Source organism: Aythya ferina (genome assembly GCF_964211825.1).
Source record: "Aythya ferina genome assembly, chromosome: W".
Taxonomy (NCBI): domain Eukaryota; kingdom Metazoa; phylum Chordata; class Aves; order Anseriformes; family Anatidae; genus Aythya; species Aythya ferina.
The window spans coordinates 4,783,648-4,811,034 of NC_140313.1; the positions used below are offsets into that span (position 1 = coordinate 4,783,648).

General features: G+C 45.3%; 1 protein-coding gene across 5 annotated transcripts in view; it reads right to left on the minus strand.

Annotated features, from left to right (window-relative positions):
- LOC311426322 (CUGBP Elav-like family member 4) overlaps window positions 1-27,387 on the minus strand; it is a gene marked incomplete at its 5' end in the record, with an annotated part of 354,690 nt that overhangs the window by 24,145 nt on the left and 303,158 nt on the right. For all 5 annotated transcript variants that reach the window (XM_084502752.1, XM_084502753.1, XM_084502750.1 and 2 more), the window contains one exon: window positions 19,867-20,033. In XM_084502752.1, the coding sequence (XP_084358878.1) occupies window positions 19,906-20,033 (128 nt within the window). In that variant the 3' untranslated portion in view covers window positions 19,867-19,905. The remainder of the gene's footprint in view (window positions 1-19,866; window positions 20,034-27,387) is intronic.

Consider the following 27,387-nt stretch of genomic DNA (forward strand, 5'->3'; position numbering starts at 1 on the left):
TTCTAAGACTATAATCTATATATTTCATCTAGATTTATTTATTTATATATATATTTTTACATTTTTAGTGCCAATGTGACATTGTGAAAGGTGACCACAAATGGACTTTGGCAGTGAGAGCTTTCATTAGCCAATATATTTATAGAGGGATGCAAGATGTTCTCAGGTCTCTTCCTTCTTCCATTTCTCAGCTCTCAAATGCACTTGTTAGCTTGGGTAACAACTGAGGCTTGCGTGTTATATGGATGTGCTTAGGAGGAACAAAGCTGAGACCAATGAGCTCATTTCACATGGGTCATGATGATGTCAGATGAGTAAGATTTCTGTGCTGCAATGAATTCAATAAATTTCTCACCAATCTCGTACAAATGACAGGCTTGTGTTAGCCTAATCTTTATGCTCTTCCCAGTGCCCAAGGGCTGGGGATATACCTGAATGAGGACTGGTGATGGGGTAGCATGGGATGGTGTACATGTCTAATCCACCTCCATGGATGTGGATGCTAGTGAATGTGGGGTCTACAACAAATGTCAGAAAGATGCTTCCATCTCTGCAACCCTCTCTCCCTCTCCCGTACTCCCCAGGGCAAGAACAACCTCTGACCAACTCCGGAACAGCTCACGTCTGCAACTGATTCTTACACAATCTTGATGGAAATTGAAGGTGCTCAGTCTCTTGCCAAAGGGTACATTGAGAAGATGAGTCTCTGAAAAAGAATCCATCCCCTTGCTGCTGGTCCATTCATTTGCTTGCTCTGAAGCAGGACTTCGGGAAGGCAGGTACTGGCTCCTCCTTCCCCATGGGAATACAGGAGAAGGGGAAAAAATCATTTCACGGCTAGTCTGCCCCAAACAAGAAAATGTTCCTGACACCAACAAACTAATCAACGCTGAAAGCTTATGAGGTCAAGGTTTCCCTTCTCCATTATTCTTTTGATTTTTTTCTGACTGGCAAGTCTATAAATATAAAAGCCTTTCTCTCTGTCCTCTGGAGCATGCCAAAGACCATTTGAATATCTGTGGGGAGAAGTTAGAACTGAACCAAACAAATGCAACTTGAAAAAAACAGCTTGTCCAGCCAGTCTTCAAGTGTTGACCATAAATTGCTTTGAGTCAGACCCAAGAAGCTTGTCTCTGCTCAACGGGAAATGGAAAGGCAGCTCTGTCTCCCAAGAGCAGGCCCTCTGGATTCAACGTTTCATGTGAAGACACATGGCCAGGAATGCTAATGCCAAGCAACTCGCCAAGACGGTAGTGGGGTGTGAGCTGTGCTTTAAGGAGGCAGCCTGGGACCATCAGGGTTGTTCTCACACTGCTGTGAGCTCCTCAGGACCTGTGCATCCTCCCCTGTGCTCCATGAAATGCTGCTAAGTCTGCTTGGGTGGCCATCCTGGTCACAGCTGGTTGGAGCTTCCCTGACCCAACAACCAAGAAGATCTCAGCCTTTGCAGAGTCATTTCCACTGGCACCTACAGAGTGTAAAACACTCCAGAAGTCAAATGAGGAGCATGTATAAACCCCCTTCATATGGAGAGGAGATGACAGACAATCTGGGAATATCTACATGCTCAGACTGGTGCTGAGGATCTCTGAGGGCTCTTCCCGTGCTCTCTGCACTGCAGCACAGGGTACTTAGCAGCCTTTTATTGGCAAAGGCAAGGATGCTTCCTCCATGTTGCCTATCCCTGGGCTCTCTGTGCTCCTTCAGTGTGTACACTTGCTCTGCAAGAGGCTCTGTTTGGTAGAAAAGGGAAAAAGAAAAATGTCCCGTTCCCTACTGAGGCTTGAGAATCAAGAATCATAGCTGCAGCGCAAGCTTCTCTGATGGATTCTACCTCAGTGAAATGAAATTAAGATTTCATCAAACAAGTCCTAATTCCATGGCACCAGTAGAACAAATGACATCTGATAATTGCTAACTCCTTTTGCTTATTCTTTGCTCTGTTCACCCCATCAGTCTCTCCAGATTATATTTTCAGCTGAGTTTAATGAACGCTATTTATTAAACTAACACCAGGGTTCTGCTCTGGCCTCAGAAAGATGTACCTGCTAATATCAATCGTTTTGTTCAATTGGATTATTCTGCTGAAGAGAGGATCCCCACCACTCTGCGGAACACAAACAAATGGGGAACAGCTCGCCTCCAGTGATGACCAGCCACTAGCGTTCATTAGGAGGCAGCTCCTGGCTCTGCAGGCAGCTTGGCAGGTTGATGTCCCTACTGTTCCCATCAACTGGTGCTTCTTCTCCTCTCCATATCCCCCTCATGTACAGAGAAAACCCAGATCTTAGTGTGGCCTGAGCATCCTTGACAGGATGTATCACCACCACCTTTCCTGTATCTACCTGCTGCATGGGCAACAGGATTCACCTTCTTCTTTGTCACAATGTATGGTCCTTACCTGAATACACACTAACACCCCCCCCCCCCCCCAATATGTATTCTTCCCTGCCTAGTGTGTGACACCTGACCTCTTTTACATTGACACCTGAGAAAATGTAGACTACTTATTTCCTATTGATCCTTCTTTACTCTGATCTCCATTTTTTGAAGCAAAAGAACAGGGATGATATGCTTTTAAAGGCTTAAGGTAGTGTACGACTCAGAGAAAAGGGAGTTAGCGCAGCAGTTAGCATGGCAGTTAGCGTAGGCCAGGCGAGCAGGGAGGGCAGAGCTTTCCCCCCCCTCCCATGAGCACAACTCCTCTAATGGCAGTCTACCACTAGCTAGGCTGCAATGGTCTCCACCAGGCACAGTGCTCTCTCTAGGAAATCTGTACACATCCAGACTGACTGCCTGCTCAAAAATGCGGCAGGTCAGGTATCAGGATACAGGGACTGTCTGAGCCTTTTGCTGCCATCTGTGGGAGGCAGAGAGACTGTGTGTGTGAAGTGTGAGCAGGTGGATGACTTGGTCCGCCTGGTGGCAGAGCTCAAGGAGGAGGTGGAGAGGTTGAGGGATATCAGGGAGTGCGAGCAGGAGATAGACTGGTGGAGCAGCTCCCTGCAGGGCCTGAAGGACAGGTACTGGGGTGAGACACCCCAAATGGGGGTGGACCCCCTCCCCTGTTGCTGTCGGGCAGAGGGAGGGGACCTGGGAGTTGAGGAGGAATGGAGACAGGTCCCTGCTTGACCTTGCAGGCAACATCCCCCTCCACACACCGGCCCCACCTTCCCAGGTGCCCTTACACAACAGATTTGATGCCCTGGAGCTTGAGAGACCAGTGGGTGAGGCTAAGGTAGAAAGTCTACCCAGGAGGATGCCTAGGGCAAGGAAGTTGACTCCACGCCTCAAGACTGCCTCCACCAAGAAAAAAAGAAGGGTGATTGTTGTGGGCGACTCCCTTCTCAAGGGAACAGAGGGCCCTATTTGTCGGCCTGACCCTACCATAGGGAAGTCTGCTGCCTCCCTGTGATCAGGGTCAGGGACATTGCCAGAAAGCTTCCCAACCTGGTTTGCCCCTCTGATTACTATCCTCTTTTGATAGTCCAGGCTGGCAGTGATGACATTGAAGAGAGAAGCCTGAAGGCTATCAAACTGGATTTTAGAGGACTGAGACAGTTAGTGTATGAAATGTGTTCATTTGATTTGTGTCAATATGGAACAATGCTAGGGCCGCATGGTATGATAGGGCCGCATGGTATGATGAATGTGACCTTCTGTCTTAAATACCCTTGTATAACCACAAGTCTAAGAAAAACAGAGTGGTTTTATACTTATAGGGCTCAGTACATTCTCTGGATAAAGCCAGTCTTTGGAGATTATCCTCTAGAAATAGTGAGGAGATGTTACCTATGAATATGGTTCATGAAAGGTCCATATTGGAATTCTACATTTAGTTCAGGTGATTTCTCTTTAAAAAAAATAAAGTCTAGGAATTATGCAGAACTGCAAGAATAATTCTAGGTCTGAAAAAGTAACAAGAGTTGCCACAATTCATTGAAGAGGTTAAACAGTCTTCCAATCATAGTCTATAAATAATTTCTAATAGAATGTTTGTGTTTTATTTTTTTTTAATACAGAAAAAAAAAATAGTTTGATGATTTCCACTGGATGGAAGCAGACGTTTGACAAATTTAAAATGGAAATAAGACACTGAGTCTGCATTTTTTAAATAGTGAAGGTAATTAACTATTTTGGAACATCTTGTTTAGCAATAGGGGTGGAGCACCTATCACGTGAAATCTTGATTAAGAGATTTTCTAAAAGGGATGCTCTGACTCAAGCAGAAGGTTTGAACCTGTCACATGAGCCAAGGTATCTGGCATATGTTATTTTGGAGTTCAGTCCAAAGGATCAGAACAGTCCCTTCTGATACTGCACATCTATCTGTCTATCATTCATTTCATTTTTCAGATATTTAGAAAATCATTTCTTGCCTACTAATCTGGCATGGACTGCAGTAACTGTCATGAAAGAGGTAACAATTGATGCTAATGCCTTACAATAAATGGCCCCAAAGTGTGGGCTGTGGACCACTGAGACAGCTGACTGGTACTCGTTCTTCATCTTACTTCCAGCTGAGAAAAACTAAACAGATGGGAAGGGGAGATTAAATGAAGAGTGAAAGTAGATGGCATGATTAACTTTCTCTAAAGGTCAGAATGCCCAGTGCAGAAGGTAACTAGAAATACATGAGCATCTTCCTGATGTCACCTTCCCATCTTCCCATGCATGCAACCACTTCCATACAGTGCGGGAAGTGTGAGCTTGAATGTACAGAGAAGTGGTCCCTGTTATTGTGTATAGTCAGTTGGATGCTACCCAGATACTGCTTGAAAGAAGCAGTCACTGAAGATTGAGGGCTGTAGATGCTGACCCTGAATATGGTGATTCTAACCAAGAAAGACTTTTAGTTCTATTATTCTTCTCTTTCACAATCTGTTCTTTCATATAGAAATTAGTTACATGACTCCACTGAAAGCAAATGGCTAAAATTCAAGATTAGACCAAAATTTGGACAGTTTAAATTACTGTATGGTCTGATCTCGGGTTTTGACTTGCATATATCTGCAACCAGGGCACCTGATCAGGACCAATGTTTTCTAAAAAGAGGAAAAGAAGAAGCAAACATCTGATATAGAAAACCACAATGGATTTTTCATCCTACGAATGGAGGCAATGCTAAAAACTTATCTTATTCTCTTATTTTCCTGTGTACACAACTTGTATAAAGGATGAGCAACTATTTGTCTGATGCTGCAGACTGTGGGTCTACCCATTTTGCTAAGTAGGAGTTGAAGTCATCCAATGAATGGATGGAAGAAGTGAAGGATTCAGGATCCAGCCAGTCTTTGGAGACCCCATGATTCAAATGTTTGTCTAATACACATGTGAAATGTGCTCATCTGATTCGTGTCAATATGGAACAATGCTAGGGCCGCATGGTATGATGAATGTGACCTTCTGTCTTACATACCCTTGTATAACCACAAGTCTAAGAAAAACAGAGTGGTTAATGTATATAGTTCTTGTGTCTTACAAAGGAATGTTTAGGAATGTTTTAGCAATTCACGTCAATAGAGAGCTTGAAGGGAAGATGAACGAAGTGCATGACAGACCGAAAAGAAGTGCTGTTTTATCCAAGTGTTGATTGGTGGTGCCCAATATATGGGCCTGGCGGTGTATCTTGTGATCCCATTTTTGCTCTTAAATGCTTTGAGTGTGACGAGAAAAAGGCGGGAGCATTATCTAAGTAACTAACAGTTGATAAGTGTTGGTGTACTTGCTGTGGTGTTTGGTCAGTTTCCCAAGTACTGGGGGGGAGGGGGCTGACTGATTATCAAAGCGGTAGAATGGAGTCATTTCTTTGGTGGTTTGGGCTTGAGCCCTGGGAATTGGGTAAGAAGGAGGAGAGTGAATTTATTTAGGCCTCAATACCTTTTAAACCCCCATATTGACGGATACACAGGAGTGATTCCTTGATTCGTATGGGCTTACTAACAAAGTGCATGAGAAAAATTGGCATTCGGCTTGAAATTTGGTCCTGTTGAAATGTAAATTTTTGTGGAAAAGGTGGTAATGTTTGTATAGAAGACGGAAGGCTGAGTGCTTCAGCTGTTTTCCTGAAGTTCTGTGGATTTATGATTGAAACAGGGCTCGTTAATAATCTGAAATAGGAAAGTTTGTATGTGGGAAGAGGAGTTTAATCCCAGAGAATTGGGACATTTGGGAAGAAGATTAGGAAAAGATAGTAAAAACCCGCAGTAAAAAGGTTTGCGTGGAAATTGAAACAAAGGACAGTAACTAGTAAGGAACGGTAATAAATAAATAAATAAAAGGGAATGGGAAATCAAGGAAATGAATAATATCCAAAACAAAGACGTTTTAAAGAAAGCCTCCTTGGGTGCATATTGGCACATTTGAAGGATATTGTTAGAACTGGGGGCACAGAAAGCAAGAGGACTTTCACTAAGTATTGCAATCAATGGTGGCCACTACATAAACTAAATGGCCACTTTATGGATCAATCGACTATAATACTATCTTGCAATTAATGTTGTTTTTGAGGAGAGAAGGGAAATAGGATGAAATGTTGTATACTGATATGTTGTTTCAGCATCTTAGAGAGAAAAGGAGTGGAATTAAGTTGGCCCCTGACTGAGCCTTTGGTGTTGGCATGAGAAAAAGTACAGTCTGGAGAAAGATAAAGGAAGGGTTAAAAGAGTTGTTGAAGGTGTTAAAGGTGTGGCATGTAGTATTTAACAGAGCTGTTTGAAGTTGAATGTGCAGGGGAAGAGGATGTAGGAATGTTAATAGTTCTGCCTCAACAGGAGGCTGTGATCTCAAAATCATGGGTGTGAGCCCTTTGGGGCAGAGGGACCATGATGGGTCCGAGAGAGTTGTCATGGAAACAGAAAAGCAGCTAACTCTTAAAACAACCTGAGTTTATGAGTGAGCTCAGATTGCCAATGGGACCGCTCAGGGAACTGTTGACAATTGCATTCCCCTGACCGACCCCACACTGAGACTATAGGCACCCCGGAAATAAAGAACGGTAAATACCAAAATATGGTTAAATTGGGAATTGAGAATCTGTTTCAACAAGGTCCAAAAGAAACCCCTGTGGAATTTTTGGACCAACTTTGAAATGCAATGGAAAACAAAACAAAACAAACAAACGAAACTGGAGAAAATAGAGGCTAAGTTAGAACAAGGAAAATGGACACTGCCCGACGGTGGAGAGATATTGCCAAAAGCTTATGCGAGGCAAATATTGGGACGTATGCATGCACAAACACATTGGGGTACAAAGGCATTAAGTGATCATTTACTTACACAATTTGGTTGCATTGGGTTTTTTGAAATAGCAAAGCAAATTACACAAGGTTGCTTAACTTGTCAGAAGATAGATAAGAAAGTGTTTCGACAAGCAGCCACGGGAGGGAGAAAACAAACAAACAAACAACAACACAGCTTATAGGCCTTTTGAGAAAGTACAAGTTGATTTCACTGAATTGCCCAACGTATAGAGGATAAAATATCTATTGGTAATAGTAGATCATTTAACACAATGGGTAGAAACTTATCCCATAGCACGAGCTACAGCACAAATGGTGGTAAAAATTCTATTAGAACACCTGATACCTAGACATGGGATAATCCAGCACATTGATTCTGACCAGGGCACAAACTTTACTTCTAAAATAATAAAATTATTATATGTCCTGGTTTCAGTTAGAACAGAATTAATTTTCTTCCTAGTAGCTGGTGGAATGCTGTGTTTTGGCTTAGGATGAGAAGAGTGCTGATAACACCCCGATGTTTTAATGTTGCAGAGCAGTGCTTATACCAAGCCAAGGACATCTCAGCCTTTTACTCTGTCCTGCCAACAGGCAGGCTGGGGGTGCAGTAAGAGCTGGGAGGGGACAAACCCAGGACAGGTGACCCAAACTAGCCAAAGGGGTATTCCATACCATCTGACGTCATGCTAAACAATATATAGGGGTGGCTAGCCGGGGGAGGGGGCCGGACTGCTCGGGGTTAGGCTGGGCATTGGTCAGCGGGTGGTGAGCAATTGCATTGTGCATCACTTGTTTGTACATATTATTATTAGTAGTACTATTATCATCATTGTATTATTATTATTATTATTGTTGTTGTTATTATTGATATTATTATTTTCCTGTCTTATTAAACTGTCTTTATCTAAACTCATGGGCTTCACTTTCCATTTCTCTCCCCCGTCCCAGAGAGGGAGGGGGGAGGGTGAGCAAACGGCTGCGTGGTGTTTAGCTGCCAGCCGGGTTAAACCACGACAGTCTTTTTGGCGCCCAACGTGGGGCTCAAAAGGTTGAGATAACGGTAGATCTGACCAGAGTGTGTTAAACTAAAATTGGTATAAGTATTAGACCTGCTTAATAGTCACTTGTCATAATGCTGATTGCTTTAATCTCAACTCTGCTGCGCCTGTTTTCCAAATTGAGAATTATAGCACGTTATTTTCCGTATGTGCTCTCTGTCATGTAGTTTATCCTCTCCGGGCCCTGGTCTCAGATCATTATGGTAAAGTGTGTTGTATCAGTGGCTTATGAGATGATGAAATATCTGGCCATCACTCTAACTTGGTATTTGTACTCAGTAACATCTTCGACTCTGTACTTTGGAAACTGTATTTTGGAAACTATTAGCAATTATATCTGTTGCCTTTTTTCATTAGGGAGTCAATCTGTGGAGGGGAAAGTGGAAGATATTTTTTCTTACTTGATCACTCTCCCTTTCTCCTTCACCACCCCTGTATCCTCCTTGATCACTCTCCCTTCCTCCTTCACCACCCTCTTATCCTCCGAGCTTGCTACAATAGCTCTCCAAGATATTGAATATCCTTGGGATACTCAGACCAGCATAGTCTTGTTGTTCTGCCTCCTGAATGAGCTTCAGATTCTTCTTAAAGTAAAACAACTACTTAGGAAGCTCATCCGGAGATCTGCCCGGAGGCAGTATAGTTGTGGGTGGCAGGGAGTATGGGAGGATATGGGCAGGCATCTAGAGCAGTTGGCACCCCCAGTGTTTTGGAAATTCACCCCTGAACAACTGCAAAATCCTAAAAAACTAACAGAATGCTTGAAAAAAAGGTGTCACGATTCTGGAAGTTCCAAAGTAACACAAATCATTGTAACATGCTGGGGCCTGGCTCATGCCTATCGAGCTGCCATGGATACTGCTATCAACTTACTGACAGACCCTGCGGCCACTCCAAGTCCTGTGACAGATCCTACGGCCACTGTGACCCCTACAGTGGACTCTGCAGCTGCTCCAGTCCCAGCTCCTGCAGCCGCTCCAATCCCAGCTTCTGCAGATGCTCCAATCCCAGCTCCTGCAGCCACTCCAGTTCCAGTTCCTGCAACTGCTCCAGTCCCAGTTCCTGAAGCTGCTCCAGTCCCAGCTCCTGCAGCCACTCCAGTCCCAGTTCCTGCAACTGCTCCAGTCCCAGCTCCTGCAACTGCTCCAGCTCCAGTTCCTGAAGCTGCTCCAGTTCCAGTTCCTGCAGCCGCTCCAGTCCCAGCTTCTGCAGATGCTCCAATCCCAGCTCCTGCAGCCACTCCAGTTCCAGTTCCTGAAGCTGCTCCAGTTCCAGTTCCTGAAGCTGCTCCAGTCCCAGTTCCTGCAGCTGCTCCAGCTCCGGTTCCTGCAGCCGCTCCAGCTCCTGTGGCTGTGTCAGAGAAACGAGCTGTAGCAGTGCAAGTTGATCCTGCAGAGGGTATTCCAACCCCTGTGGCAGACCCTGTAACAAGGTCAGAGAAACGAGCAGTAGCAGTGCAAGCTGCCCCTGTAGAGAAGGTGAAAAAATGGTATAGAGATTCAGGTCGTTTAGAACGCAGAGAATCTTCTGCCAAATCTAGGTATAGAGACGACGGAGACGACAACGACGCTGGGCCATCAGGGATTCAGGAGGAGGAAGATGAGGATGCCGAAAAATCAACAGTAACTACCCGAAGCCTAAACGAGCGTGAGTTACGAGATGTGCGAAAAGATTTTGGTCGCTGTATAGGTGAGCAGCTTGTCACCTGGCTACTCCAATGCTGGGACACTGGAGCCAATTGTGTGGAATTAGACGGCAGGGAAGCCAAGTGACTGGGATCCCTTGCTAGAGACGCAGGCATTGACAAAGCAATTGCAGATGGAGCACAATCTCACAGCCTCTGGAGGCGTCTCCTCTCAGCTGTGAGGGAAAGGTATCCCTTCAAGGAAGAACTTGTATGTCTACCAGGCAAGTGGACCACTATGGAGAAGGGAATCCAGTACCTGAGAGAATTAGCCGTACGGGAAGTGATTTATGAGGATCCAGACCTCAGACAAACATCCAAAGATCCAGATGAAGTCAGGTGTACACGACCCATGTGGCGGAAGTTTGTACGGAGTGCACCATCATCATATGCCAGCTCATTGGCAATAATGGCCTGGAAAGAGGATGAGGAACCCACAGTGGATGAAGTGGCTAAACAACTCCGGCAGTACGAAGAAAGTCTCTCCTCTGACACAAATGGTATGGAATAAGGGGTGGATAGATGTCCTGGTTTCAGTTAGAACAGAATTAATTTTCTTCCTAGTAGCTGGTGGAATGCTGTGTTTTGGCTTAGGATGAGAAGAGTGCTGATAACACCCCGATGTTTTAATTGTTGCAGAGCAGTGCTTATACCAAGCCAAGGACATCTCAGCCTTTTGCTCTGTCCTGCCAACGGGCAGGCTGGGGGTGCAGTAAGAGCTGGGAGGGGACAAACCCAGGACAGGTGACCCAAACTAGCCAAAGGGGTATTCCATACCATCTGACGTCATGCTAAACAATATATAGGGGTGGCTAGCCGGGGGGAGGGGGCAGGACTGCTCGGGGTTAGGCTGGGCATCGGTCAGCGGGTGGTGAGCAATTGCATTGTGCATCACTTGTTTGTACATATTATTAGTAGTAGTACTATTATCATCATTGTATTGTTATTATTATTATTATTATTATTATTATTATTATTATTATTATTATTTTCCTGTCTTATTAAATTGTCTTTATCTCAACTCACGGGCTTCACTTTCCATTTCTCTCCCCCGTCCCAGAGAGGGAGGGGGGAGGGTGAGCGAACGGCTGCATGGTGTTTAGATGCCGGCCGGGTTAAACCACGACATTATGTCAATCATTAAGTATTCAGGGGGAGCTGGAAGCCATCGTGCAGCAGTCAGGCTCCGACTTGGTTGACATCATGGAAACGTGGTGGGACCACTCTCATGACTGGAGTGCTGCAATGTCTGGCTATAGGCTCTTCAGAAGGGACAGGCAGCACAGAAGGGCTGGTGGTCTGGCTCTCTATATCAGAGAGAGTTTTGATGTTGTGGAACTCAAGGCTGGGACTGATAAGGTTGAGTCCCTATGGGTTAGGATCGGCGGGAAGGCCAAAAAGGCAAGCATCCTGGTGGGGGTCTGTGGTTGTTTTACTCAGGTGGGCAGCCAAGCTCCACCACAACCGCTCTCTCACTCCCCCTCTTCTCTTTGAGAAGAGAGTGGTTGTGGAACTCGGCTGCCCACCTGAGTAAAACCACCACAGTCCTTTTTGGCGCCCAACGTGGGGCTCGAGGAATTTGAGATAAGGATGATAGTTGATAGAAGTGACGGGCAAAATATGGACAGGATGATTGTTAGGAATGTACAAGTTGTGAAGAATTTAAGAAAGCAGTAAATGGGAGATGTTAGTGTGGTGAAGGGACGAGGGGCTGTGTGTGTGTAAAATGTCCACCTTGTCGGTGCTGTGATGATGTCATGTTTAATTTGGTGTGGTGAATTCTTTTTCTTTTTGATGTAAGTGAAGTTTGTGAAGGTTGGGATAACTGTAAAGTAGGAGTTTATTGTGATTATTCTTAAATATGCTTTTAACAGAGGCAAGGGGTGGAAAGTGAGGAGGGGGAGTGAGAGAGTGGCTGTGGTGGAGCTCGGCTGCACACTCGAGCAGAACCACGACAGTCCTTTTTGGTGCCCAACGTGGGGCTCGAGGGTTGAGATAAGGACAAGATCACTCAGTAATTATTGTAACGGGCAAAACAGACTCGGCATAGGGAGATAGTAAGATATATTACCTATTACTAACAAGGTAGAGAAGTGAGAAACAAAAGAAAGAAACCAAAAGCACCTTCCCCCCCATCCACCATCTTCCACCTCCTCCCCCGAGCGGCGCAGGGGAATGGGGGAATGGGGGTTATGGTCAGTCTACAGCGCTTCTTCTCTGCAGCTCCTTCTTGGTCACTCTCGTCCCCTGTGCTGTGGGGTCCCACCCATGGGATGCAGTCCTTGATGAACTGATCCGGCATGTGCTTCCCACAGGCAGCAGCTCTTCCAGAATTGCTCCAGATATGGGTCCGTACCACGGGGTCCATCCCTCAGGAGCAAACTGCTCCAGCCTGGGTCCCCCACGGGCAGCAGCTCCTGCCAGGTCACCTGCTCCTGCGTGGTCTCCTCTCCACGGGCTACAAGTCCGGCCCGGAATCTGCTCCGGCTGGGGTCTTCCACAGGCGGCAGCCTCCATCGGTGCAGGGCCACCTGCTTCACCATGGTCTCCTCCACTGGCTGCAGCGTGTAACCCTGCTCCACCGTGGTACTCCATGGGCTGCAGGGGGACAGCCTGCTTCACCATGGTCCTCAACACAGGCCGCAGGGGACTTCTGCTCTGGCGCCTGGAGCACCTCTCCCCCTCCTTCTTCACTTACCTTGGTGCCTGCAAGGCTGTTCCTCACTCCTCTCACTCTCCCAGCTGCTGTGTATCGCAGTGTTTTTTTCCCTGTCTTAAATATGCTCTCACAGAGGTGCAAAACAACATCATCGCTTATTGGCTTGGCTCTGGTCAGCAGTGGGGCCCTTCCCAAACATGGGGCAGCTTCTAGATCCTTCTCACAGAAACCACCCCTATGTCCCCCTGCAACCAAAACCTTGCCACGTAAACCCACTATAGGGTCTGTTATAGACTGCTGAACCAGGATGAGGAGACTGATGAGGAGTTCTACAGGCAGCTGACAGAAGTTGCGAAATCATCAGCGCTTGTTCTCGTGGGGGACTTAAACTTCCCTGACATATCCTGGAAGCACAACACAGCCCAGAGAAAGCAGTCTAGGAGGTTTCTGGAGAGCATGGAAGATAGCTTCCTGACCCAGCTGGTTAGTGAGCCTACCAGGGGAGGTGCCCCGCTAGACTTTCTCTTCACAAACAGAAAAGGGCTGGTGGGAGATGTGGTGGTTGGTATATGTCTTGGGCAGAGTGACCATGAAATGGTGGAGTTCTTCATTCTTGGTGAAGCCAGGAAGGGGACCAGTAAAACTGCTGTCTTGGACTTCCGGAGGGCTGACATTGAACTGTTCAGGATGCTGGTTGGTACAGTCCCTTGGGAGGCGGTTCTGAAGGGCAGAGGAGTCCAGAAAAGCTGGACGCTCTTCAGGAAGGAAATCTTAATGGCGCAGGAGCTGTCTGTCCCCACATGCCCAAAGACGAGCCAACATGGAAGAAGACCAGCCTAGCTGAACAGAAAATTGTGGCTTAAGCTTAGGAGAAAAAAGAGGGTTTATAATCTCTGGAAAAGAGGGCGGGATGCTCTGGAAGACTATAAGGATGTTGCAAATCTGTGCAGGAAAAAGAAAGGTCAAAGCTCATCTGGAGCTCAATCTGGCTACTGCTGTTAAAGACAACAAGAAATGTTTTTACAGTTACATCAACGCAAAACGGAGGACTAAGGAATCCTATGATATGATGAAATTGCAGGTCATGAGACTAACCTGGTATTTGTACTCAGCACTGTCGTCAACTTTATACTTTGGAAACCATATCTCAGAAACTATTAACAATTACACCTATTGCCTTTTTTTCGTCAGGGAGCCAATCTATGGAGGGGACAGGGGGAGATATTTTTTCCTACTTTTTCCCTCTCCCTTTCTCCTTCACTGCCCTCTTATCCTCCAGGCTAGTTACGATAGCTCTTCAAGATTTTGAATATCCTTGGGATGTACAGACTAGCATGGTGTTATTGTTATGTCTCCTGAATGCGCTTCATATTTTATTTAAGGTTAAACAACTATTTAGGAATGCAATCCAGAGATCTGTCCTGAGGCAGGATAGTTGTGAGTGGAAGGGAGTAAGGGAGGATATGGGCAGGCATCTAGAGCAGTGGGCACCTCCAGTGTTTTGAAAATTCACCCCTGAACAGGGGTGGATCTAGCTTCATAACCAGCGTGCCTGGTTTTATCCCTTTCCCCCTTCAACTCTAGTTTAAAGCCCTATCTATCAGTCCCGCCAACTCGTGAGCAAAACACCTTATCCCCCTCTGAGAGAGAGGCGCATCCCATAATAGGATAGGACTATAAGGATGTTATGTATATAGGAAGACTATGAGGATGTTGCGAGACTGTGCAGGGACAAAATTAGAAAGGCCAAAGCTCACCTGGAACTCAAACTGGCTACTGCCGTTAAAGACAACAAAAAACGTTTTTATAAATACATCAACACAAAAAGGAGGACTAAGGAGAATCTCCATCCTTTACTGGATGTGGGGGGAAACCTTGTTACAAAAGATGAGGAAAAGGTGGAGGTGCTTAATGCTTTCTTTGCCTCAGTCTTTAGCGGTAAAACCAGTTGTTCTCTGGATACCCAGTACCCTGAGCTAGTGGAAGGGGATGGGGAGCAGAATGTGGCCCTCACAATCCACAAGGAAATGTTTGGCGACCTGCTACGGCACTTGGATGTATGCAAGTAGATGGGGCCGGATGGGATCCACCCGAGGGTACTGAGAGAACTGGCAGAGGAGATGGCCAAGCCGCTTTCCATTATTTATCAGCAGTCCTGGCTATCGGGGGAGGTCCCAGTTGACTGGCGGCTAGCAAACGTGACGCCCATCTACAAGAAGGGCCGGAGGGTAGACCCGGGGAACTATAGGCCTGTCAGTTTGACCTCAGTACCAGGGAAGCTCATGGAGCAGATCCTCCTGAGAGTCATCACGCGGCACTTGCAGGGCAAGCAGGTGATCAGGCCCAGTCAGCATGGGTTTATGAAAGGCAGGTCCTGCTTGACAAACCTGATCTCCTTCTATGACAAAGTGACGCACTGGGTGGATGAGGGAAAGGCTGTGGATGTTGTCTAACTTGACTTCAGCAAGGCTTTCGACACCATTTCTCACAGCATTCTCCTCAAGAAACTGGCTGCTCTTGGCTTGGACTGGCATACGCTTCGTTGGGTTAAAAACTGGCTGGATAGCCGGGCCGAAAGAGTTGTGGTGAATGGAGTCAAATCCAGTTGGAGGCCGGTCACTAGTGGCGTCCCTAAGGGCTCAGTACTAGGCCAGTTCTTTTTAATATCTTCATCGATGATCTGGATGAGGGCATTGAGTGCACCCTCAGTAAGTTTGCAGATGACACCAAGTTAGGTGCGTGTGTCGATCTGCTTGAGGGCAGGAAGGCTCTGCAGGAGGATCTGGATAGGCTGGACCGATGGGCTGAGGCCAACTGTATGAAGTTCAACAAGGCCAAGAGCCAGGTCCTCCACCTGGGGCGCAATAACCCCAGGCAGAGCTACCGGCTGGGAGATGAGTGGTTGGAAAGCTGCCTGGTGGGGAAGGACTTGGGAGTGATGGTTGATAGTCGGCTGAATATGAGCCAGCAGTGTGCTCAGGTGGCCAAGAAGGCCAACAGCATCCTGGCTTGTATAAGAAACAGTGTGGCCAGCAGGGCTAGGGAGGTGATCGTCCCCCTGTATTCGGCTCTGGTGAGGCCGCACCTTGAGTACTGTGTTCAGTTTTGGGCCCCTAGCTACAAGAAGGACATTGGGGTGCTCAAGAGAGTCCAGAGAAGGGGGTCTGGAGAACAAGTCTTATGAGGAGCGGCTGAGGGAGCTGTGATTGTTCAGCCTGGAGAAGAGGAGGCTCAGGGGTGACCTTATTGCTCTCTACAGGTACCTTAAAGGAGGCTGTGGCAAGGCGGGGATTAGTCTATTCCTCCACATGCCTGGCGATAGGACGAGGGGGAATGGGCTAAAGTTGCACCAGGGGAGGTTTAGGTTGGATATTAGGAAGAACTTCTTTACTGAGAGGGTTGTTAGTCATTGGAAAGGGCTGCCCAGGGAAGTGGTGGAGTCACCATCCCTGGAGGTCTTTAAAAGACGTTTAGATGTATAGCTTAGTGATATGGTTTAGTGGAGGACTTGTTAATGTTAGGTCGGAGGTTGGGCTTGTGATCTTGGAGGTCTCTTGCAACCTAAATGATTCTGTGATTCTCTGATATGGCCAGTGCAAAAGTCTAATGGTGAGTGGAGATGTTTTGCCATCTGAATTCTTCAGGGCTTTGCTTGATGCAGCTTGTGGGCTTATCTGCCACATCACAGTGACCCTTTCAGCGTTTGACAGCAACTTTAGAGCACTTGCAAGGAAAACAAAAGACTTCGAATCACTGTGGCCTAAACTGCTTGTGTCCCAAAAGGGAGATTTATAAGTTTTAAAAAAGTGCATACAAAATTAAAATGGAGCAAATAGCTTTCTTTCTTGGTTGAGAAAAAACAGTCTGATAGATTACATCAAACTGGGTGTGGCCTGTGATTTTGTTGGCAGCTTCTTATTTTTGGAAAGGACTTTGATAAAACAAAGCTTTTCCTTAGAAAATCCTCAATGAAAAACTTTCTTGAGCATACTCTTGAAACACATGAGTAATTGCCCTGATATCAGTATGGTTATTCACATGCTTCAGATTGGAACTAAGGACTGAAGAGCTGTGACCAAAGTAAAAGAAGATAAAAACCATACAGGAGTTATTGTGTTTCTGACAGTTAAAGGAGCTACCTGCTTTCTAGCCTTGCAGTAGATATCTGCACCTATGGATCTAGCTGGCTTTTACTTTAGTGTTTTTAGGAAACTTATTGTTGTATTAATGTTACTGTCTACTGAGTAGGTGTGTCAGAGACTCCCAGTGGTATTTTGCTGGCTGACTAGAGGTAGCACATGAAACCAGCCATGGGGTACAATAACACAGTGCTGAGCCAAGGACAACTGATCTATCTCTAAGTAGGGCTAATTATTGAGGTGTTAGCCCTGTGCCCTGGCCGTAAACTGCCTTGTATTGAGCCATCATGACTAAAAACCCTGTGTTTTCTTCTAGGGTGCTGGTATGGATGTCTCCTAGCACTGGAAAACAATAAGATGAAGAGAGATCTGGATCTAAGTCCTTCTGAGGTTTTGACTACCCTTGCCCTTCACTAAATGTCCTCTTCAGTCTGACCTGACAACCTCCTATGCTAAATCAGAACCTTCCTTGGGCTATATACACTCCTTAAGTGCCCTCCAGGGGCCACATATACTTGGCTAATCCCTTTTATTAGACGCAAAAACCCAAACCAAACCAAACCAAAACCACAAAAACTACTGAGTGATTCTCTGGGGGGAAACAAACTAAGACCTCAAAGTCAGCCTGGTTATGAAAAGCTAGACCTAGAACACTTCATGATGATCCATGATAAGGAAAATACCACAGACTCATACCCATGGTCTTTAGCAACACTGGAGTCTACAGCCCTGCACTTTCTTACACAGCCATAAGAAACAAGCATATCCTCAGCGTTCACAGTTACACTACAATATAAAGCTATTGCTTGGTGCCAAACAACTAGGGAGATGCATGTGTTCCTTCATGCCTTTGCAGGTGTTATTGAAAATCTCCCCAACAAAGACAGTCCCTGCTTTAACAAAATAGCATGCATGCATCTCCCGCTCTCTCCCAACACTTCTGAGCAAAACCTGCAGTAAAAAAAAAGCCAGTGTGATGAAGCAAAAAGCATTTTGATATGGAAACGTAATTTGGTTTCAGTCTTCCAAGAGGCCTTGTCATAAGCAAGGAAAAGAAAAGAGGTATGTGAAGAGGGAAAATGCAGTGAAAATTATCTTCGTATAGTCACATATAATGGAGATTTTGGACTATGTAAGTTGTATCTTGAGTCATTATTGCCAGAGAGTGTCGTGGTTCCGCTCGAGTGGGCAGCCGAGCTCCACAACAGCTGCTCTCTCACTCCCCCTCCTCAAAGAGGAATGGGGAGAAAATATGTGAAAAGGGCTCAAGGGTTGAGATAAGGATGAGAAAATCACGCAATAATTATTGTAATGGGCAAAACAGACTCGGCATACAGACAGTATACATACAATAATTATTGTAACGGGCAAAACAGACACGGGCTGCAGGGGGACAGCCTGCTTCACCATGGTCCTCACCACAGGCCGCAGGGGACTTCTGCTCCGGCGCCTGGAGCACCTCTCCCCCTCCCTCTACACTGACCTTGGCACCTGCAAGGCTGTTCTCTCACTCCCGGCTGCTGTCTGGCACAGCGTTTTTTCCCTGTCTTAAATATGCTCTCACAGAGGCGCAAAACAACATCGCTTATTGGCTCAGATCTGGAAAACAATGGGGCCCTTCCCAAACATGGGGCAGCTTCTAGATCTTTCTCACAGAAACCACCCCTATGGCTCCCTGCTACCAAAACCTTGCCACGTAAACCCACTACAGAGAGATACTAAAAGCCCCTTTGAAATTAGCACTTGCACCTAATACATTTATTGGAAGTTTTCTTAGTCTGCTCCATGTTTTGTTCAGTGCAGCACCTCTTTCAAAGACATTTTAATCCCATTCCTTAATTCTCAATAGAAAGGATACTGCTCTGCAGACCACAATAAGGTATTTTCAAAGATATTAGAGATACCAGTGAAAAACTGGATCACTTCATAGTTCTATGGGAGGGTTGAAGAAGGGGACTTTCTGCCCGAACCTTAGGTGTGTCAAAAATCACTGAATCTTAGATGTTATGGTCATAATGGCCTAGGAAGCTTACCTAACCCATCTCTCTGTCACTAACTTAGGAATGCAAACTGCTTGTTGCAACTTAGGGTGACCCTAAGTTCTGGGTTTATTGGGGAATCTCTGGTATGTGATGGTTTTAACAGCAGAGACTTGCCATACCTGCAACAAACACATACATTTTATATATTTAATTTCTCTAGGAATTATCTAATGGAAAGGCCAGTCAGTAGAGGAAAATGTTTCAATTTTTGGAAACATCTCTATTGTTGTTGTTGCTAATAGGCTGGAATACCAATGAAACAAGCTGCTGCTTCTGATATTTTTGACACTGTTACATGTATTCAAAGTTTACTTGTAGCATTAAGCTGTCTCCTTTTCAACAACACAAAGCACTTAAGTCTTACAATGAGACCCTCATTCAGATACGTCTAGGTCCTCACTCAAGCAAAGCTTCCTTGGCTTTGTTTGGGTTTTATCTATACACAGAAGTTAACAGCAACTGAATACGATGACAGCATGGATCCTCCTATTAATTCATTGGGCTTGGAAACAGGTGTTATTTAGTTGTCATGGAGACATATTTACATATAGTTATTATGCTGGGATGAAATTGGATACAGACTATACTGCATGAAGAATGAAGAATGCTTTGAAACATTTGCAACACAGAGCTATTGAGACAGACACTGTCCCAGTCCTGTTACCTGGGATTAAACTGCAGCCCAGTCCCATCGCTTAATTGCTGATTTTCTTCAGTCACTAGAAATGCTGCCTTTGGCTGAGCAAGGGGAATTAGGACAGCTGCTGCCTCCCCTCTAGTGACCAGGAAGAATTTGGAGAGATGCAGGATGCTACTGGGGTGGGGAACTGTTGTTAAGCATCCTTCCATCTCTCTTTCTAATGAGGCACAAACAGTTTCTGGTTTATGTGTAGGTGGGTGTCTGTGTGGTGTGGCTCTAGCCAGAGGCCTAAGTGGAAAAGGCAGAAGCCAGAGAGTTGCAGAGCTGAATCTTTTTAAGGGTCTACAGCACAAAGGAGAGGCTACAATCACAGCTGACATCCCCTTCCCCATGCAGATACCTGTGCTAGTGCTTTGTATCCAGTGGTTCCCACAACCCTTCAGTAGGGACGATTAGCGTCCTTTGGCCTCTTCAGCTGCACCTTCAGCCTCTTCATGCCAATCTGGAAGCCGTTCATAGCCTGGATGGCAGCTTGGGCACTGGCAGGATTGTCAAAACTCACAAAACCTGTCAAAACATGAGGCAAGGCAGAGGGCTTAATGAGCTGAAGGGGGCCAAAGCATGTACATGCAACTACCACTGAGAATTAACATGGGGTAGGGGGTGAGGGTGGCGGGAGGGAGTAAGTGAGCAGGTAGGAGGGTAGGCAGGCAGGCAGGAAAGTGAGGAGAGGATGGTTGACAATGGGGGACAGAGGGTAGGAGGGGTTGTTACAGATCGGTGTCCCAGGATGCTGTGCCTGGTCTGAGTACCAGTTCAGACACGAGACTATGTGAAGCATGGGGATCCAAAGCCTGGTGCCACAGTACCAGCACACGGAAGATTTGGATCACCCTAGAGCAGATGTGATGCATGGTCTCAAGGCACTTGTTCTCTGTCTTGTTCTTTTTTCCTCCATTGTGACTGGGTAACGTCTCTTTCTAGACCCTCCTTCACTCCCCAACATAACCTTTCCTTTGCCTTCCAATATTCAAAATGAAGGGAACCTGATATACCTACTGCTACCTCCTTATTATGGCAATATAAGCAAAATGTGAATTTAATAAGCTCTCCATTATGGTATTCATTGGCACGAATAGTTTGATTGTTGGCCACATAAGAATATGAGGAACTTTATTAACTGGCAATTACTGTAGACCTTTACTTTATGTTGATGCTGCAGTTGAGAAATATGAACACTAGTGCTTTCCTAACATGGTTTCTGTAATTAGTTTCATACCTTGCCAGCACACCATCTAATCAGCCATGGACTCCATCCAGCAATAGAAGCACCTATAATGATTGAATATTGTACCTACAGGCCACTCATTCTTTGTCTCAGTGGAAGAGGATCAGAAGAGGCAAGATAGCTCAGAACCAAGCTAGATGCAATGCATCTAACTCATTCAGCTTTGAGGAAGGTTTTTAATTTCTTTTTTTTTTTTTTTTTTTTTTTTTCTTATGTTAGCTCCAGGAGGAGACCTTGTTTGCACATACTGTACATGACTGTAGCTGGAGTGACCAGGAGACTGAGATATGACTGAGACAGGGGGCCATCACATTGTACAAGAATTGCCTGTGCTACCTTTGCCAGAAATTTCCTTGCTCGCCAAAAATATTTCTGAGCAAAAACTCTGGGTAAGTCTAGCCTGGACAAGCCTACAGTCCAGACAAAGCCATCTGTTTTCCCACCCCTGCAAAGATCTGGCAGCACAAATCAGCCCCAGCAGCACAAATCAGCCCCAGAAACCCAGTGTCTCTAGACAGACAGGCTGAAATGAAGAGACAGCTTTAGAGCCCCTCAAAAAGATAATGCTAAGCATTTGCTGCCAGGTATACACCTGCTCCTGACAACAGCACTGGACATGGTTTACAGCCTTGGGCTGTTCCGTGACTTCATTCAGCAGCACCTCCTCTCTGGTCTAGTTCCTCCTCGAAAGCAAGGCTCTCACGTGACACAGGATGGCTTTTGTTTGGAAAAGACACACACACAAATGAAAACAAACCGCCTCACTCTTGCATTAAAGCTGTACTCCCTGCCTTTGGCTTATAACAAAGGTTTATGAGGGGTCATAAAACCTATGATCTCAGCCTCAGATTGAGACAACAGGTTTATTAAGTGTGGCAGATGTGGTTTTAAGAGGGAGGCCCATGAAATAAATAGGCATCCCTCCTCATCCTCCCCTCTTGAAGCCAAGGCTCCAGGTAACTGGCTCTCCACACAGTTATCCTGCCAGATACCTGGATGAGGAGGTACCAACACTGCAGCTCTGAAGGTATGAGCAGAAGTGTTGCTTGAGCCTCATGGCAGTCATCAATCTCTAGACAGAAAACTAGAGAGTTATGGTGAGTAATGAGCCTACGTATTATTAAATGGCAATGGATCTGCATTTGCAATTACTTTTTAGCCAGTAAGCACCTGGTAATGTTCTCAGTTTACATCTGACTAGTTGAATAATCTATCAGTCAACAAGGCCCTGTGATTTGGTCTCAGCAAAGGAATAAACTAAGCACTTTCTGATTTCACCTGAGTTGATTCAGTCTTTAAATACTGTTGGCAGCTCCTTTGGAAATGCTTTATTCGATCTTCAACTTGAAATTTGTTGTCTAGCTACCTCACATCCTTGAATATAGCTGCAGTGAAAGACAGTTCTTTTTAAAATCACCTCTGGACTGTTAATACTGCTGTCCAAGACCCATCAGCCCTAACAGTAAACTAAAAATGTGCCAGGGAAGTTCAGAGAAACTGAAGCCCAATCATCTATACCATTGAATTTTTAGAAAGGTTCTTGACATAGTTTGGCTGATGCCTAACTCCAAACAATACCTGGACACAGCATGCGTATTAGCACAGGACAGAAGCTGTTTTCAGTAGTTCGCTTGGAGGTTGCCATGATATTCTGGAAAGTAACAGGATTTAATAGTTTGGGTGTGGGCCATTCTGTGTCAGCTGGCACCAGTACTCGAGAAAAGTGCCAGGTACGTTTATGTTACTAATATAGATACAGATACCAAATATCAAAGCTGAGCTGGCTGCAGCTGCACAATTGCTTATATCATGTCTTTGGAGAACATAACTTGCCTGTGAACTTTGATTTCTACTCTTGTGACTGGTCCTGTTGCAAAGTACCTCCTACTGGCTAAACACATACATTTAGAGTGTGTCTACACAGGCATCCATTTGTGAGCAAATCACCTTGGGATCTTAAAATAATCAATAGAGGTCTAGCCAATACACTCCGTGGAGTATAGAATGCAATTTTTCTCTTTTTTTTTTTTTTTTTTGTGGGGGGTGGGGGAGGGACACTGCTAGCTGTGCACAAACGAATCACACTGTAAAACCCACTGGCTGTTTAGCAGGGATAGGCACTGACTGCAGTGAAAGCAGGCACCTAGCTTAAAGCAAGGTTTACCAGTTCTGCAGCTGGGACTCACATCTCAAGGTAAGACTGTGCTGCTGGCTAGTGCCTGTATGGTTCACTCCTCAAAGTGGTGTTAATTGCTGAATCAAAATCCTTATGTATACAAGCCCCACCAGAAATACTCAGAATCAATCCTCTTTTCGTGTTTATGTATTTGTAAAAACATTTTTTGTTGTCTTTAACGGCAGTAGCCAGATTGAGCTCCAGGTGAGCTTTGGCCTTTCTAATTTTGTCCCTGCACAGCCTCGCAACATCCTTATAGTCCTCCCTAGTGGCCTGCCTACTTTTCCAAAGATTATAAACCCTCTTTTTTCTCCTAAGCTCAAGCCACAATTCTCTGTTGAGCCAGGCTGGTCTTCTTCCCCGCCAGCTCGTCTTTGGCCACGTGGGGACAGATCTTTCCTGCGCCATTAAGATTTCCCTCTTGAAGAGCGCCCAGCCTTCCTGGACTCCTCTGCCCTTCAGAACCGCCTCCCAAGGGACTCTACCAACCAGTGTCCTGAGCAGCTCAAAGTCAGCCCTCCAAAAGTCCTATACAGCGGTTTTACTGGTCCCCTTCCTGGCCTTGCCAAGAATAGTGAACTCCACCATTTCGTGGTCACTCTGCCCAAGACAGCTCCTGACAATCACATCCTCCACCAGTCCTTCTCTGTTTGTGAAGAGAAGGTCTAGTGGGGCACCTCCCCTGGTAGGCTCACCAACCAGCTGCGTCAGGAAGCTATCTTCCATGCTCTCCAGAAACCTCCTAGACTGCTTTCTCTGGGCTGTGTTGTGCTTCCAGGATATGTCAGGGAAGTTTAAGTCCCCCAAGAGAACAAGCGCTGACGATTTCACAACCTCTGTCCACTGCCTGTAGAACTCCTCGTCCGTCTCCTCCTCCTGGATGCTTCCCTTGGACTTCCCGCTGATCCTAACCCATAGGGACTCAACCTTATCACTCAACCTTATCATTCCCATCCTCAAGTTCCACAACATCAAAACTCTCTCTGATATAGAGAGCCACACCACCAGCCCTTCTGTGCTGCCTGTCCCTTCTGAAGAGCCTATAGCCAGATATTACAGCATTCCAGTCATGAGAGTGGTCCCACCACGTTTCCGTGATGACAACCAAGTCGTAGCCTGCCTGCTGCACGATGGCTTCCAGCTCCTCTAGTTTTTTGCCCATGCTGCATGCATTAGTGTAGATGCACTTCATCTGGGCCATTGCCTTCTCCCCTGGCCTTGCCATTGCTTCCCCTGGCACAGCTCTAACAAGCCTTGTTTCAGCCCCATCCCCCTTCTTACCTAGTTTAAAGCCCTCTCAATGAGCCCCAACAGCTCCTGGGCTAGGATCTGTTTTCCCTTAGAGATAGGTGGGACCTGTCTGCAGCCATCAGGCTGGGTGCCGAGTAAAGCGCCCCATGGTCAAAAAAAAACAAAATCTCTGTGTTGGCACCAGCCTCTGAGCCACGTGTTTATCAGGTGGGCTTTCGGTGTCCTCTCTGTACCCCTCCCTGCCACCGTAGGGATGGACGAAAACACCACCTGTACTCCCGCTCCATCCACTACCCATCCCAGTCCCCTAAAGTCCTGTTTGATAGCCTTCAGGCTTCTCTCTTCAATATTATCACTGCCAGCCTGGACTATCAAAAGAGGATAGTAATCAGAGGGGCAAACCAGGTTGGGAAGCTTTCTGGCAATGTCCCTGACCCTGACCCCAGGGAGGCAGCAGACTTCCCTATGGGTAGGGTCAGGCCGACAAACAGGGCCCTCTGTTCCCTTGAGAAGGGAGTCGCCCACAACAATCACCCTTCTTTCTTTCTTGGTGGAGGCAGTCTTGAGGCATGGAGTTGACTTCTTCGCCCTAGGCATCCTCCTGGGTAGACTTTCTGCCTCATCCTCATCCACCAGTCTCTCAAGCTCCAGGGCCTCAAACCTGTTGCATAAGGGCACCTGGGAAGGTGGGGCCGTTAGGGCCGGTGGGTGGGGCATCACCTGCGATGCCCAGCAGGGACCTGTCTCCATTCCTCCTCAACTCCCAGGTTCCCTTCCCTCTGCCTGACAGCAACAGGGCAGGGGGTCCATCCCCATTTGGGGTGCCTCACCCAGATACCTGTCCTTCAGGCCTTGCAGGGAGTTGCTCCACCAGTCTATCTCCTGCTCCCACTCCCTGATGGCCCTCAACCTCTCCACCTCCTCCTTGAGCTCTGCCACCAGGCGGATTTTAGATATTTATTGAATATTAGAAAAGTTTCAAAGTGCTCCATAAAAAAATCTATTCTTATTTTTCAAGTATGTAAACCAGATGACCTGGTAAACTTAATCCTTTATAAGCCTAAGTAAAACTATGAAAATCTTGACATGAGATTATATGATAAAAAACTAAGTGGTGTACAAATAATACTAATCAGCATGGTTTCATGGAAAATACAATCTATGTATCAATATGTATCAAATGAATCTGATTTCATGAAATTGCAAGTTTGGTTAATAAAGTAAATTTTTATAAAGTTTACTTAAACCCTTCTAGAGTATTTGACAGAGATTTTCTTTACAGAAGATGAAAGCAGCCCATATTAAACTTCTAAAAAATTGGATAATTGATACACCACTGAAAAAAAAAAGTAAATTGTGACCTATAATATTGAGGAGTTTCTAGTAGGCTCCTCTAGGAGTACGCTGAAATCTCTGTGCTATTCAGTTTCTCTAACACTACCTGTAAGATATCTAAAGTAATTACTGGTAAAATTTGCCAGTCATACTAGAACTGGTAAATAATGAAAGAAGTCAGGCTGACCTGGGTCACTGTGTAGGCTGGATTCAGTCAGAGAGTGTTCATTTTAACCCAACAAGATGTAAAATTAAGTATCCACAGGAAAAAGCAGGTGGATAGCTCATTAAAAGAAGAATTCTACAATAGAAAACAGTGTTTATAACAAGAACATAAATATCTTGGTAAAAACCAAATACACGAGCTCTCAGGATTATGCTAAAATACTTATAGGGCTCAGTACATTCTCTGGATAAAGCCAGTCTTTGGAGATTATCCTCTAGAAATAGTGAGGAGATGTTACCTATGAATATGGTTCATGAAAGGTCCATATTGGAATTCTACATTTAGTTCAGGTGATTTCTCTTTAAAAAAAATAAAGTCTAGGAATTATGCAGAACTGCAAGAATAATTCTAGGTCTGAAAAAGTAACAAGAGTTGCCACAATTCATTGAAGAGGTTAAACAGTCTTCCAATCATAGTCTATAAATAATTTCTAATAGAATGTTTGTGTTTTATTTTTTTTTAATACAGAAAAAAAAAATAGTTTGATGATTTCCACTGGATGGAAGCAGACGTTTGACAAATTTAAAATGGAAATAAGACACTGAGTCTGCATTTTTTAAATAGTGAAGGTAATTAACTATTTTGGAACATCTTGTTTAGCAATAGGGGTGGAGCACCTATCACGTGAAATCTTGATTAAGAGATTTTCTAAAAGGGATGCTCTGACTCAAGCAGAAGGTTTGAACCTGTCACATGAGCCAAGGTATCTGGCATATGTTATTTTGGAGTTCAGTCCAAAGGATCAGAACAGTCCCTTCTGATACTGCACATCTATCTGTCTATCATTCATTTCATTTTTCAGATATTTAGAAAATCATTTCTTGCCTACTAATCTGGCATGGACTGCAGTAACTGTCATGAAAGAGGTAACAATTGATGCTAATGCCTTACAATAAATGGCCCCAAAGTGTGGGCTGTGGACCACTGAGACAGCTGACTGGTACTCGTTCTTCATCTTACTTCCAGCTGAGAAAAACTAAACAGATGGGAAGGGGAGATTAAATGAAGAGTGAAAGTAGATGGCATGATTAACTTTCTCTAAAGGTCAGAATGCCCAGTGCAGAAGGTAACTAGAAATACATGAGCATCTTCCTGATGTCACCTTCCCATCTTCCCATGCATGCAACCACTTCCATACAGTGCGGGAAGTGTGAGCTTGAATGTACAGAGAAGTGGTCCCTGTTATTGTGTATAGTCAGTTGGATGCTACCCAGATACTGCTTGAAAGAAGCAGTCACTGAAGATTGAGGGCTGTAGATGCTGACCCTGAATATGGTGATTCTAACCAAGAAAGACTTTTAGTTCTATTATTCTTCTCTTTCACAATCTGTTCTTTCATATAGAAATTAGTTACATGACTCCACTGAAAGCAAATGGCTAAAATTCAAGATTAGACCAAAATTTGGACAGTTTAAATTACTGTATGGTCTGATCTCGGGTTTTGACTTGCATATATCTGCAACCAGGGCACCTGATCAGGACCAATGTTTTCTAAAAAGAGGAAAAGAAGAAGCAAACATCTGATATAGAAAACCACAATGGATTTTTCATCCTACGAATGGAGGCAATGCTAAAAACTTATCTTATTCTCTTATTTTCCTGTGTACACAACTTGTATAAAGGATGAGCAACTATTTGTCTGATG